Genomic DNA, 11,097 nt, shown 5'->3' with positions numbered 1-11,097 from the left:
AAATTTCACATTAGACTTAGTAACCAACGGCAAAACAAATTTTAGGTTCTAATATAGCTTAAAATAACGGAGCTTTACAAAACAAAAATGACAACATACATAAAAGCGAAGCTCTGAAACGGTAGGACAATCTAACATTAACACTTTTAGAGTGTCAGAATTAAATAATCAGAATATAAATGTATAAAAGTCGAAACAAAGTTGAAAGTAAATTTGTTGAAAAACTGCTTAAATACAGGATTATGTTTATGGACATGCTTACATTTTCGAACATTTGTTGTTAAAGCCAAGGTGAAACATGTTTAAAATTGTACCTACCATGCAAAGTTTGAAATCGATAGAACAATTCTAACGTGCCTAAAATTAACGAAAAAGGCTATACGTTCCAAAGAAAAACAGTTCACCTTATTATTTTCAATTTGAAACAATAATCATTTTAACTGGCAGAAACGTCATTAGCAATATTGAGATTCAACTAGTGATGGGAATCCGGATCCGGAATCCGAATCCGGAATCCGCCCAATTTTCGGCCAATTTTGGAATCCGAATCCGGAATCCGTTTTTTATAGCGGATTCCGGATTCTAAATTGGTAGGCTAAATTTAATTTAAATAGGTTAGAAAATACCACGCACATTTTTAGGACATATGTAGCACTTAAATTTTTTTCTACATAACAAATTTTAATAATTTCTAATGTGATGTAAATGTTTTAGTTATGCTGGAAGTCAACACTTTAAACAAATCAAGGCTTCAACCAAGTAACATAGTGATAAATTAACGAAAAAAGCTATCCCTCTGTGACGGACGGCCTTTTAAAATACTGCTAGAATCCGGAATCCGCCAAAAATAAGAATCCGGAATCCGCAAGAATCCGTCACTTTTTTTGACGGATTCCCTCAGAATCCGGAATCCGAATCCGGCCCAAAAATTCGACGGATTCCCATCCCTAGTCATTCAACTTACAAATTCATTGGTTCAAACAATTTACACGAAAAAGGTTCTTGCCGACGTTTACTAGCATAAGCAGCTGTGACAAGGTATACAAATTGTTTTAAGACACAGAATAAATACCAGGGTGAATCAGTGAAAAGTTGAAGAAAAAAAATCTTCCAAAATTAATGAAAAAAATCTTTTCTGGGTCCACCTGTGTATTTTATGATTCATAGTTAGAAAGAGATTTATCACAATTACTGACATTTCTAAAGTTATATTGTCACAGTATAAAACAGTACAGTAAAATGATAAGATGGACTTAAAACACTGTTATGATATGTTAAAGAATAGTTTTTAATCTAACAGTTAGTTGGAAATATATTTAACAGAATAAGTTGTAATTAAATGAGTGTACGACAAAGTTTTCTGTTAAAAGTTGTAAATTTTAGTTGTTAGGGCCCTTAACTCTTTGTTGTCAAGTTTATGGCATTAAAACTAATCTTGAATATTTAGTTGAAATCTCAAATTATTTTATTTGTCTTGTTTTAAAAATATCTACCCTAATGTTAGGCATAATCCCCCTTCCCTCATTCTCAATTTATTTTAAAAATAAGGGTGGGAGGTTATTACTGCTCAACAGTTACTTCAGTTACTTTATGTAAAATCACATAATGTTTAATAGAATATTGAAGTTATATATTATAGTTTAAGCTCATAGACAATCGAATAGCGCTCAATGTACCTAGCTACGTAGAAAAACATATGATTTTTCTATGAAATCTACCGTGGAAATACTTGGATTTGCCCTAATTATTTAGACTGCGCTATCAAAAAAAAACAAATCTTCACATTATATTTTAAATAATTTTGTCTTAGCACCTGCGTAAAGTAATGTTTTCTGGTATTTTTTATTAATCATAAAACAAATTACCTATCAAATACTACTTACAAGAAAAAGATTAAGTATTAATGAACACAATATCCATGAATAGCCCGCTAATTAATGCTTTATTAAAGCGAAGCTTTTCTACAATAAGGATTATGCTATACGTCGGGATTGGAGGTTTTCTGAAAGTTATTTGTATATTACAAACTTATCTTGATGATTCCTATAACAGAAATCATAACAAATCTTATAATTGAAACTAAATAAGTCTGTCCTTTTTAAACATAATTTATAAAAAGGTATTTTGATATCAATTCAAAGATGCGGTTGCCCATATACCATAATTTCTATATGATCATTCCTGTAACAATTAGGCTCATAAGACACCATGTGATAAGCGAAATAAGATCATTGAAGAGCGAAGCTTACAAGCATTCAACCAAATCAAGCAATAAACCTATAACTGATGAGTTGCTTCGCTTTGATAATTTAAAGTTCAAAATATCTGAGTCCAATTTTCATAAAAACTTGTAATTTTGTCCCCCATGACTTAACCATAAAATCAATAGTTTAGGTCAAATTAGAACAAAACGATGTCACGATATTTCTTATACTGCAGCGCTTTTATACATATTTAGAGTTTGTACATCTACACCAATCTGACTGTCTACCTTGCTAAATATGTAAACCAAATATAATTTAGAATTGCAAGCTCAAAAGATTGGTTGGTTAAAATTGTTATGCTTTCTATTAATATATTTGTCCCGGTGTTGAAAATGCATTCAACATTTACATTAAGGTCCAGCTAAAGAGAGCGATTTTTTTTTACTGTTAAATAGTAATTATAAAATTTACATTTAAGGAAATGTGATTAAAGATCTCAGTCTCTTTGGACAAACTGAATGACTAACAGGCAGACCTAAATAATAATCTTGAAGAGTAACTTTGAAACTGTTCATTTTTTATAAGTGAATGTGTATTTATTAACATAACAAAATTTACAAAAAATAACTAAATACTGAAAATTTAATTTAAACAATGATTGAAGTAACAAATGGAATGTACAGAATTTAAAAAGAATAAAGAAAATATAATCAAAATTAATGCTTGAAAAAGTAAATAAAGCTAAAAATTTATTAAGAACAACTACAAAAATCTTTCTTATGTGTGATATAAGTAGGTAGTTAAAATGCATAAATAAAAAACCATAAGTGCAATAAATTTAAGTTTCTTGAATAACAAATATTCATACATTAAATAAGTAAACAAAGCAAATCATAACCAAAAACAATAACAAAAAATAATTCATAAGCAAGGTTTATAAACATACCTACTTTAAGAGGTTTTTAAAATCAATTATAAAAACTTTTGTTTCCTTTATTTTTTGTGCATGGCTTCTTTCAGCCTTTTCACCCTGTCAGGATTCTTTTTTTCTAACTTTTTCATATGTTGAATCAAATCCTTTTGCTCCAAAGGTTCCAGGGTCTTGAAGTTTGTAAGCAGAGAGATTAATTCTTCATCAGTGAACTCAATAAAGTCATCTTCTTCCATCTCCTCTTCGGGTTCTGGGATGCCTAGAAAAATATTTACAAACTGTGGCCTAAAATTATTAGATGTCTTAAGATAAATTATGAGATGTAATGTATTCCTGTCAGCTACAATATCACTAACTGTAAAACTAGTTTAATGCCTTTTAAAAACTATTTAACTCTAATTACATTTACATTATATCTGAACTTATCTGAAAACCTTAGATGCATGGGTAATATTGTTAATAAATCTTTAAACGTAGAAATTTTAAAAACTAATAAACTAATAAAATTCACCTGGATTGTAAGCTGGCCTGGAGGGACCAGGAACGGGGCCAGATAAACCAGAATCATGTCTGGATGCTCCAGGTACTCCAGAATTATAACCATGTGCGGGATAATGACTAGAGGCATGAGATGGTCCTGCCATTGGAGAATTTGACCTCCTGCAATTTTTACATTGTAAAAAAATCTTAAATTTTTTTTTTGTCTTTTAACTCTATTATTTGTGTCTGTAAGTCAAGCAAGGCATAAAGTAAACTTCTGCTAGAATAATGGCCTCAGAAAAAATAACAACCCAATCCACTTATATCTAATAACTTCTTAAAAAGGATTGACCAAAACATAAAGATAAGATAAAAGTAAGATTTACCCAACAACATCCTACCAGTCAAGAAAAGGGTAAAATGGACAGAAAAAATATGGAACAAAAGTTAGATTTATATTAAACCCAAAATATTTAAAATATTACTCATATAGGTATATTAAAAAAAACTGAGGCAAGCAGTGAACCTTTATATTATAGTTGGTATAGAAGTAAACAATGTATTCCTTGTCAGAGATGCTCCAGGCCTGTCACCATACCAAGCTCCAGTTGCCTCTGGTGAAGGTCTTGAAGGATTTTGGGCTGTTGGGAACGGTCTTGAAGGATTCATTGCTCCTGGCGATAATCTTGACGTGTTCATATTAGACTGATATGGCATTGTTGGGATAGATGTAGCTGATCCCAAAGGTCTTGAGAGATTTCGTAATGGTGATGCAGACTTACGTGATGGATTCAAACTTTGTGATTGACTTGACGAGGGTTGTGAGGTGGCAGATAATTTTTGTCCATCAATAGCCATTTGGTTTTTGATTCTACTAAACTCTGCCTCAACAAGTTGCTTAAATTCAGTGTCAGACACAGTTTTACCTTGAGATGATAAATGCTTGTGGATGGCTTGGGCAACGGCAAGCTTAATAGATTTATCATCAGGTTGTTGGGGATTAGCCCCAGGTTTAGATGCAGGTTTTTCAGCAATGTCTTCTTCTGTGAGAGAAGTGCGCTGAAAGAATATTATGAGATTATCAAGAATTATTCTTAAAACTCTAATTTCACTTTCTTTCAGAGTTATATTTGGATCTCTTAATAATGACTGCACTTTCTTTCTAGTAAGAGTAAAAAGTTTAAAGCAATCTTTGGTATTTATCATTGAAAAGCTTGATCCTTGCTCTTGATTCTCCTTGCCAATGGCAATGGCCAACTGTTCATCAATTGAACGGCTAAACTCTGAAATGAATCCTGCCTGATCAATAGCAGACATAAGCCTTAAGGTTGCCAATACATTGATTTCATTGCTGCCAGATATATTTGATCTTTTGTCTTCCTCTGTGTCTCTGGGAGGACTGCTAATTCTTCCTAGCTTAGCTTCTCGCTCTGAAAAGGGTGATAGTTTTCTTTTTTGGCTTTGGGGACTTGGACTTGATGCAGATGGGTTACAGAAGCTGTCACTGTTTCTTAGACTCGTTGGAGATCTATATACTTGATGCATTCTTGCTGAAAAAGGAGAAACTTCCCTTGCTTTAGGTGAATTGTATGTATTTTTATCTGTCATGTCAGGCAATCTTTTTCCATAAAGTCCTCCAATTGGACTCCATTCATCCTTGACTGGTGTACTGGTATTAGATTTGTTCTTAGGCTTCCCACCAAATTCCTCTTCCTCCCAAGGACTTGCTGATCGTCGTAGAGGAGAATATCTTTTTCTTTCAATTTGCTCAATTGACTTTTCCTCAATATCATCTTCTTTGTCACTGATTGGACTAAGATCAGTTTCAACAGTAGGATTTTCGTCTTTCTTTCCATCAGATGCAAACTCCTCAATGTCCCTTTGAAGTAGTTTATGCTTTCTCATCAATCTTGTCCTAGCAGCTTGGCGACGTTTACTGTATTCTGTTTCAAAATATGTGGACCAGTGCATGATCCATGCTTGTTTAACACCCAAACCTTTCATTTCAAGATCCTTAGCCTTGGTCTTGTAAAAGATTGCCCATTCTTTGGAATAATCAGGGTGTTCTGTTGGATTTTCAATTAGATCTTCTTTGGCTTTGTCCATAGCTGAATTCATGGCATCTACTTCTGCTATAAATGTTTCATACCTCTCTTTTCTTTCCATTTTATACTTGAGATGTCTTTCTTCTCTGCTAAGATTTTGAAATTCGTCAGTTTCAACTCTTTTATTTTCAGTGTTTTGTTTGTCGACATCATTGTTGTCATCAAGTTCATTCTGTTTTGGAATATCTTCAAGAGAAATGTCGGACAGTGTGTCTAAATCCTCCTGATTTTCCTTCTTCATTGCAACTTTTTCAGATTTAACAGTATTTGAATCTTTATTGCCTAAACCATCTTCATAGATTTCAGATTTAGTTGCAGTGTTTGACGGAGTGTCAGCATTTTCACCAGAAATTTCCACAGCAGATTCTTTCTTGATAATATCAGAATTGATTGTTGATACATTATTTTCTTCGGTTTTATCGGAAATGGTCCTAAAAACAGAAAACATGTATTTATCAAGAATCTATTAGACTTTGATGATCAAGGGGGAAAATCCCATTTAGAGAAAATTATGCCATATTTTTTTCTCGTTAAAAATACTTTCTTGATTGATTTCTATGTGGATAACAATAACAGCATATGGGTCAATTAACAAAATACTGAGTATCTTTATTGATAAATCATATTTTGTAATGGTTAAGGGTTAAGTTGAGCGAAAACTAGTTTTTTGCAGTTATAAAATAACATTTAATATAACAAATTATCAAAGTGATATCTATTAAAATAAAATTTTCTAATAGAGAAGACCCTAAAAGTCGTCGTCCCCTTAAGAAATTTGAAAATAATTTGATCCATTACAATTTCATTTATGATAACAGATTTAATCAAATAACTTTGCCAACGTAAATGTTTGAAGTAGGGATGGCAATCCGTCAAATTTTTGGACCGGATTCGGATTCTTACAAGAATCCGTCCAAAAAATGGCGGATTCCCGCGGATTCCGGATTCTTATTTTTGGCGGATTCCGGATTCGGATTCCGGATTCTAGCAATATTTTAAAAGGCTTATTTTTTTTAATTAAAAAAAATTAAGTGCTACATATGTCCTAAAAATTAATGTTCTTGGTGTTCTCTATAATTAACTTCTGAGAATCGAACCAGATTTTAAAAGATATTATATAAAATGATGATAATCTTTGCTTTCAAAAAGGGGGAGTTGAAAGAAAAACTCAAGACGCTGATTCTAGCCTTCCAATTAAGAATCCGAATCCGCTATTAAAAAACGGATTTCGGATTCGGATTCCAAAATTGACCAAAAATTGGGCGGATTTCATATTCCAGATCCCGGATTCGGATTGCCAACCCAGGCGGCTTCCTTTAAGGGATATAACAATTTAATTATAAAACTACCATTGAAAACAATTAATATATTACCTGTAACTAGCACCGAAAAGAGATGCTCTTTTTTCCGGTAAAGGTTGATTTTTTAACACAATGTCCACAATTTCTTGACATTCTCTAAAAATGAGAAGCATTTATTATTATTTAAATTTCACACTTATGCAATTATTGCTAAGTAATCTATGGTTTAAAATTGTGCTAGTATACGAGATAACTATTCAAAATTGCTAAAACTCAACATGACTACCTAATCTTTGCATTTCCCCCCTTAATTTTTCAGTATTATTCTCTTAGGATTTTTTTTTCAATTTTGAAAATTTTTGTACTCTATGACTATGGCCGCGGCGCTCGGCCTCCTAGCCTGCCTAACTGCGGGCGCCCGGCCACCTAGTCTATATCCTAACCTAACCTTATTGTAAAAAGTTATAGTTTTGTTGAGGGGGGGGGGGGGGGGTTACCAAGATTTTCAAAATTGAAAAAAAATCCCAAGAGGACAATACCGAAAAATGAAGGGGGAAAATGCAAAGATTACTTAGTTATGTCGAGTTTTAGCAATTTTGAATAAATCCCGCATACTAGCACAATTTCTAACAGGATAACTCTTTATAATTTTACTCAATTTTCATCCCATTATAGGGTTATTTTATGGTTAATACTTACACAAAATGTTCTCCCTGTTTGATGGCAGCATCAATATCGACTAAGTTTGATTTGAAGTGAGCTTTGCTTGCTACAACACGAGCCTAAACAACAAAAATTATAGATTAGGCTCTTTTACAGTAAAGCTTGCCAATAATTTTTACTAAAAAGTTTACTGTGATGCCCCCCCTCCCCTCTTTAAAATTGACACTGTAGGCCTTCAGATATTTGTTTAGTGGTATTGAAATAACTAATAGTTGCTAAGCCATTATTTAAGTTTTGTTTAAACTTTTTAGAAGGGCTTGTCTTCCTTTCGCAGGCAAGATCCCAAAAGGTATAAATTAAAAAATAAGCATTGGAAAACCATACTTTTTTTTATGTCTAATTTATGTTGGGGAAAAATATTGCAAAAGTTAAAATCAAACCTTCATTCTTCCGTATATCCATTCAACAGTTTTGGCTATTTTTGTGATTGTAGTTTCAGGCGTGTTGCCCTTCAATTTGTGTTCAGATATTATGGGGAAATGCTTCTTCTAAATTATAAAAAAATATACCTAGTTTTATTTCATTACTGTAAGGTTTCATTTACAACAATCGTATTATTGGAACAATACACTTTGTCTCAATCAATAATAGTTAAAGTTACAAACAATAAATACACAGACGTCAAACATTTTATTATTTTTTTTAAGGGGTGGGGATATACTCCTTATTCCCATTACTTTTTTTAGCTTTCTTGACAAAAAAGTGAAATATATCTCAGGGGTAGAAAAGGAATACGATTTTTTTGTATTATCTCTTTAAAAAATTCGAAAAATCAAAATCAAAAAAATCAAAATCATTTATTAACCATAAGATCATACAACTACCCCGATCTTTGGACACTCCGCCAATCGAGTTACTAGACAGTTTATTTTACAATATTATTAACATTTTAAATATATTGATGGCTTTATTTATTTCCATCATAATTCATTGGACTACTTCGAATAAAATCATTATAATAATACGAATAATATACTTGTGGCAGGTGTCCTGCGCGTATGGCCAGGTACAGACGTAGCCCTTTAGACTGGAGCGTGTCCTCGATGTTGGCGGACATTATTGCTGGCCAACCATACGCAGAAAGAAATAAAACTGCAGTTTTTTATTTATTTTCATCAATTAAAAGCGAAGCTTTCTATATTTTGGTTATGTCCGTCTGTATCTTGTAAATTTAAGTACGTTATAATTGTCACATGGATTTCAAACTTTTCATGATGATTCTTGCAACAGTAAGGTACAATTTAGAAAGCATAAAATAGAAATAGTTTTATTAACTAATTCTTTTGAATATTGATTTCTAGGAATATTACCTAAGTATAATCTTATAAGATAAGGATCTCCATAATCAAGTATTAAAATCTACGTATGTACATATTAAGTGTATCCTGTTTTTCAGTAATTGAAATATTAAATTCAACCAATATTGTCCAACTGTCTGGTTTATTTGGATTCCCTTTAATGCATGTTGTCCTAGTTTAATTAACAAAGAAATTTTTAACCCTATATATTTGAGTAAATTAGTAGCTAACTAAATAAACCAATATTTGAAAGCAATGAAATTGTTAAATTGTCATTTTTTATTGTCCTCAAAATTAGATAAAATGTGATGAAATTATAATGTAGATAAAAGCTTACCAAATATTTACATCTATGAGAGAATGTTAAAAGATGATATCTCAACTTTTCAATGCTTGACTGTTCTCCTTTCTCATTGAACATACTGTTACACAGGCGACATGAGTATATATTAGTAGGATTGCCAGACACCTCTATTTCAACAATATATTCCAAACCTAAACATTTTAATTTTAAATTTTAGCCATGAATAGTTGCAGTAGCCCTTTTCTCCACTTTAATATTTCATAACCTTAACAAAAACCAAGGACTTCAAAGCTATTCAATTTTTGTTTGGGGGGGGGGGGGGGGGGAGGCGGGCAGTTGAATGTAAATATGGGGTTTTAGTCAAATTTCACCTTAAAGGAGAGTTAATTTTTTTCACCACCCCAAATTTTTATTTTAGAATGTCAAAAAATTATTATGAATAACTCAAGGCATTACCTATAAAAATGTAATCTTTGTTTTTATCAAAAAAGTTCTGATAGCTTTGATCCTTGTTTAAAAACAATTCAGGCTTTGGTATTTCTATTTTTTCTTCTTCAGGTTTCTTTTCTAATGACGTGAGTTTCTGTTTATCTGGAACCACAGGAAATGTGCCAGGTGGATTATGGATGTTTGGTGATGGTCTGTACACATTTGGAATTACAGGAGGGGGTACACTAGGGATAAATGGTGGGGGTTGGTTTAGACATGGAGGTGGAACAGCAGTGTTTATGCCAAAACTTGGAAATTGTGATGAGGGATCTATTGATAGCCTTGCATGAACGCCAGGTCTCACAATGGCCATTGGAGGGCCTTGATTAGGAGTAACCTATTTAAAAATTTATTCATTAAAGATTTACATAAGCTTCTTATAAATAATAAAATATTAAGAAAACAATTTCAAAACAAGATTTTTGAAATATAATTTTTCTAATAATTTTTGTACCTTTGACAAAGAAGAACTCGGAGCAGCTGCTTTCACAGGTTTTGGTAGAGATAAAGGTGCACTAACTGGCTTAGGAAGAACTGCAGATAGAGATTTTAACCTGTCTTTTGGTTTATTACTTTCCTCAGACTTGACATAGCAGTCATTCAAAGGTTCAGATTTATCCTTTGTCTCAATAACTTTCTTTGTTGTAGATGTATTATCACTGTCCAGCTCTATTTTAATTTTAGTGCTACTGAAACTATTTGTGTCTGTCTTTTTGTCTGGCAATGGAGCAGACACAGAAGCTATAATGGGAGCTGGAACAGGCATTGGGACTGGTTTGGAAACTCCAATGGTAGAAGCATGTCTGGTTAAATTATGTTTTAAGTATTTCATTGATCTACTGTTTTTAAGCCTTAAACCTCACACCTCTACGGAATTTTAACACAACCTACCTCCCCCTTTTTCCTTCTTTACTATATGATACTTCACAATTGTAAATTGCAATTATAAGGAAATTTTGTTGTTGAAAAAAAATTTTATTTCAAATGATTAAAAATTGTTTAATTTGGCAAGAAAAGGCAAAAAAAAATTCAGGAAAACTGTTGTTTTAGGCAAGAGCATCAGTTATGCTGCTGTTTCTATACAAGTTCAACATTTTAACTTTTTTATTAAGTTCACTTCCTTTGTCTTTTAGTTTCGGTTTCAAATAGTGTCACCTCCCCCCCCCCCCCCTATAATCATGTGAGTATTTTTGATAAGCAGCTTTACAAACAAAATGGGGACTATGCATGAATGAGAGAAAGTGAATTTAAGGACCCACATC

The 11,097-nt window shown here is 32.3% G+C and overlaps 1 protein-coding gene across 1 annotated transcript; it reads right to left on the bottom strand.

Moving 5' to 3' along the window:
• Window positions 1–2,778: 2,778 nt before the first annotated feature.
• On the bottom strand, window positions 2,779–10,663 carry LOC145330994 (uncharacterized). The gene is made up of 9 exons (XM_080175584.1): window positions 10,290–10,663; window positions 9,803–10,172; window positions 9,380–9,537; window positions 8,125–8,232; window positions 7,721–7,803; window positions 7,094–7,177; window positions 4,183–6,151; window positions 3,647–3,797; window positions 2,779–3,394 (listed from the first exon to the last, which is right to left on the bottom strand). The coding sequence occupies exons 1-9, from the start codon at window positions 10,599–10,601 to the stop codon at window positions 3,198–3,200; spliced, it is 3,432 nt and encodes a 1,143-aa protein (XP_080031710.1). The 5' UTR covers window positions 10,602–10,663; the 3' UTR covers window positions 2,779–3,197.
• Between the last annotated feature and the right edge of the window lie 434 nt (window positions 10,664–11,097).

This window comes from Acartia tonsa, chromosome 11, assembly GCF_053477335.1.
Source record: "Acartia tonsa isolate MP-2025a chromosome 11, ASM5347733v1, whole genome shotgun sequence".
Lineage (NCBI taxonomy): Eukaryota > Metazoa > Arthropoda > Copepoda > Calanoida > Acartiidae > Acartia > Acartia tonsa.
This window is presented reverse-complemented; position numbering and strand designations above follow the sequence as displayed.

Coding starts and splice junctions, on each gene's coding strand:
- LOC145330994 (XM_080175584.1), bottom strand. CDS start 10,601: ATGCCTGTTCCAGCTCCCATTATAGCTTCTGTGTCTGCTCCATTGCCA. Junction 10,173..10,289: donor CGAGTTCTTCTTTGTCAAAG/GTACAAAAATTA, acceptor ATTTTTAAATAG/GTTACTCCTAATCAAGGCCC. Junction 7,804..8,124: donor GGATATACGGAAGAATGAAG/GTTTGATTTTAA, acceptor TTTGTTGTTTAG/GCTCGTGTTGTAGCAAGCAA.